Source organism: Notothenia coriiceps, unplaced genomic scaffold (genome assembly GCF_000735185.1).
Source record: "Notothenia coriiceps isolate Sejong01 unplaced genomic scaffold, NC01 NC01_scaffold00037246, whole genome shotgun sequence".
In the NCBI taxonomy this organism is placed as follows: domain Eukaryota; kingdom Metazoa; phylum Chordata; class Actinopteri; order Perciformes; family Nototheniidae; genus Notothenia; species Notothenia coriiceps.
The window spans coordinates 7,054,762-7,057,954 of NW_011369947.1; the positions used below are offsets into that span (position 1 = coordinate 7,054,762).

Consider the following 3,193-nt stretch of genomic DNA (forward strand, 5'->3'; position numbering starts at 1 on the left):
AAGAACCGATGTTGTTTGTTTATTTTTCCTCTTGTTTAGTGTGAAATTCATTTGTTTAGTTATGTGTTTACGTTTTTTGTTTTCCGTTCTATACGCGGACTAAAAATGTTAGCAATCTATCTACCTTCATCCGCAAGGAACTTTAACTAAAAATACACCCCCCGCAATTTCTATTTGGCTAGTTTATATTGTGGTTCTAGGAATGTCAGAGTTACCTCGGTTTAAATTACGGTACGGTATCAATCATATAGAAATCTATTAAAACAAAGCATCAGAAAACCGTTCATGTTCATTGAAGTCAATTACAGCACAAATTGTAGTTTTATCAAGATTCCAGTAGGTGCAAAATTCAGGAACTCCGTCAGACTTAAAATAAATCTACTAATGTAAAGTAGGTCCGAACTAATTATTTAGTATCAACTCGCTTAGTAAGGCGTAGTTGTGACTTTTAAATGTCTTACTAAGTAATATTATAAGATTGCCCTTCGTATATATCTACACTTGTTTTATCCAGGCTCGTTTGCTACTCGGACACCGTGAGGTACCGATTTGAAAGCCAACAAACGCACCTTCTAAGTAACAACCTCATTTGGTCGGATTTTCGGTCAAGGGAATACCGGTTTGATTGACGAGATCAGAAACGTTATCCGTAGTAGTAGCCAGTATCATAGTTTACGTGCGTGACTCCTAGCTCGTTGTTGCTCGTTTTATGCTCTGGTTCAAGGGAACAGACTCGATAATTCTTCCAGTCAAACACGTGAAATTGGTCTGCGACAGAGACCACGATACAAACACAAGATCTCTACGGTCTGACTTTTAGAGGTTTATTTAGTAAACAAAAAATGGGTCATCTGTTGTGTCTACAATAAACGTTGAAGAAAAGTTATGAAAAACTCTCCTTGCCTTCTAATCTTTATCCAGATATCAACCGAATTTTGGAGACCTAGCTCCAACACGAAAAAATTCTTCGCAAAAGAGTGACGGATGGAAACTTACTAACACCTGTATCGGACTATTATTTCTGCTATAAGTATTATAAATTATTCTTCGACTCCGTTATTACCTTTTTGAAGAAAATTGTCGAATCAACCTTAGCCCAGATTCTATGTGCAACTACCAAATCTTCTCTCTTAGTAACTTAAATTGGACAAGTTCAAAGTAGCCGACTTTTCGTACAGTCAATGATAGATCACATCTATAATCTCGAATGCAAACGGCCTCGACAACTATTATGATACTGACCAGTTTCCGTTCTCCAGGTAAGTAAAACAAAGATTCTCGATGTGTTAACAATAGCAATTTCTTCGTGTGGATTTGTAGTAATATGGTACCTCACGATACCCTTATCTTCCGAGTACAGCTCGACACCGAGAGGACAGTCGGACCGATGTCAGACTTTTCTTTAGAGGCCGTAATGAAGGAATAAGAGTAGATAATTACTTCTCATTCATCCGGACGAGAGCCGAAATTGCGTGCCACGACAACGAATACTAAGTAACTCATCATTGAGTACGGTTAAGTTTGCTCTAGAGAAGTTCAATATCACGCTTGCGGTATAGAAAAGTTGCACAGACTGAAAAACGAAATAAAAACGCCCAAAGCCGTGAAGTCACGGTACCTCGATTTAGATAAACCAAATAAATAAGAAAAAGTTTCCTCGTTGTCCTCAGATTAAAATAAGCGTCGCTAGACATCGTGATAGTGTTGTACTTGGTTGAAACCCCACCGACATGTAAAACATTATTCGAAAGGAGGGAATTGTATGTACGGTGTGTACGATAGCTCAATTCATGAGGTGGGGTCGGGGGTTGGCGGAGGTCGTGGGGGTCGAATGACACCCTCCTCGTACTACCATCCTGCCCCACGAGTTATCGTCACTTGTGGTCCTTCGTGACGACCAGGTCTACCGTCATGGACCTTTCCACGAGTCTCGCACACGTTGGTCGAAGAGTCTTCCGGAAAGGTCGTAGAAAATTAGGAGAGGGCACTTTGAGCGACAATAGGGGTGGGGACCGGAAGGTTTTTGACGGTGAAGAAAGGACAGGATTCTTTCGTTGGGTGGTCTGTCGGAATTACTGATGGCCGAGGTACGTGAGTGTGGACACTAGTACGTTCACAAAACTCTCGACCAAATGTAGTGTATTTCCGGACGAAGGGGGGTGGGGAAGTTTCTTGGTGTGGTCAAAACGGATGTCTCGTTTATTAGGTGACTTCTTCACGGTCATCGGTATCGAGAAGTGAGACGTGACTCGGTGGACCTCCGTTAGCACCCTCGAATGCAGTCTAACGAGTAAATAACTGATGTTCGAGTCACAAGTTGTGTTAGTAGGGCCTGAAAGATAAAACGTTTGCGATAGTATGGATCCGGAAGGGGGTGGGTGGACCAAAGGCCTAGTTCTAAAGGAGTGATTGGCGGGGGTGCACACTCTGGAACCGGTAGTGAGGACGTGGGTCTTTGAGATTCGTGGCCGAGAGGAGTCCCGACACACGACTGGGGAGAGGACATGAGCGAGATGTGGGTGCCTGACGTCATTGTCGGGTGGGGACCTCTTGTAGGTAGCAGTTCAAAACTGACTGTGGTGCACCACCTCGGAGTAGAGTCCTCTCTTGCTAGCCGGAATGTCCTCACTCATGACTTCGCGGAGTCGCACCACAAAGTCACCCTTGTTGGTACCGTGACTTGGGGTGTTTTTGTTGTCTTAGTAGCATCTGAGGTCCTCTTAGGGATGGGCTGGAGAGGGGGAGCTGTAATTGCGCTCACACACCCTCTCCCAGGTGTGGAAGTTCAGGAAGCCAGGAGTAGTGGTTGGTTGGAAAGGACCTCCTGTTGTGGTGTCGACAGTAGTTCTGTCCGGGTCGTCGCAGACCGTGAAGACTCCCACGAGTCCTTATTGTTGAACCCGGGTGATTTCGACTGACCACTGGAAGATGGCGAGATGGTAGCTCTCGGATGACCTCTATGACGTAGTAGTACACCATCGCGGTCGACGTGACTCCGGCTGTTCGTACTCCGAGGCGTCTCTCAGGCATTTTTCGTCGGTGTTCTCCTTAGTACGCGACGGAGAGGGGGAGGGACTACCCTGTATAAATCGTAGGAGGGCGACGGACTCATCTCGGTTTTTGTCAATTCCTGTCAAGTTGGCCGAAAGTGACAGAGTTGGACGACGGAGGCCGTCCCATGTCCACCCATAGT

The 3,193-nt window shown here is 45.0% G+C and overlaps 1 protein-coding gene across 1 annotated transcript in view; it reads right to left on the minus strand.

Annotated features, from left to right (window-relative positions):
• The window catches only part of LOC104966344 (gamma-aminobutyric acid type B receptor subunit 1-like), a 32,943-nt gene extending 30,310 nt beyond the window's left edge, over positions 1–2,633 (minus strand). Inside the window, exons 1-2 of the mRNA XM_010795533.1 lie at positions 2,576–2,633; positions 2,425–2,491 (exon numbers count right to left, since the gene is read on the minus strand). Of these exons, the coding sequence (XP_010793835.1) occupies positions 2,425–2,491; positions 2,576–2,633 (125 nt within the window). The remainder of the gene's footprint in view (positions 1–2,424; positions 2,492–2,575) is intronic.
• Positions 2,634–3,193: the final 560 nt, after the last annotated feature.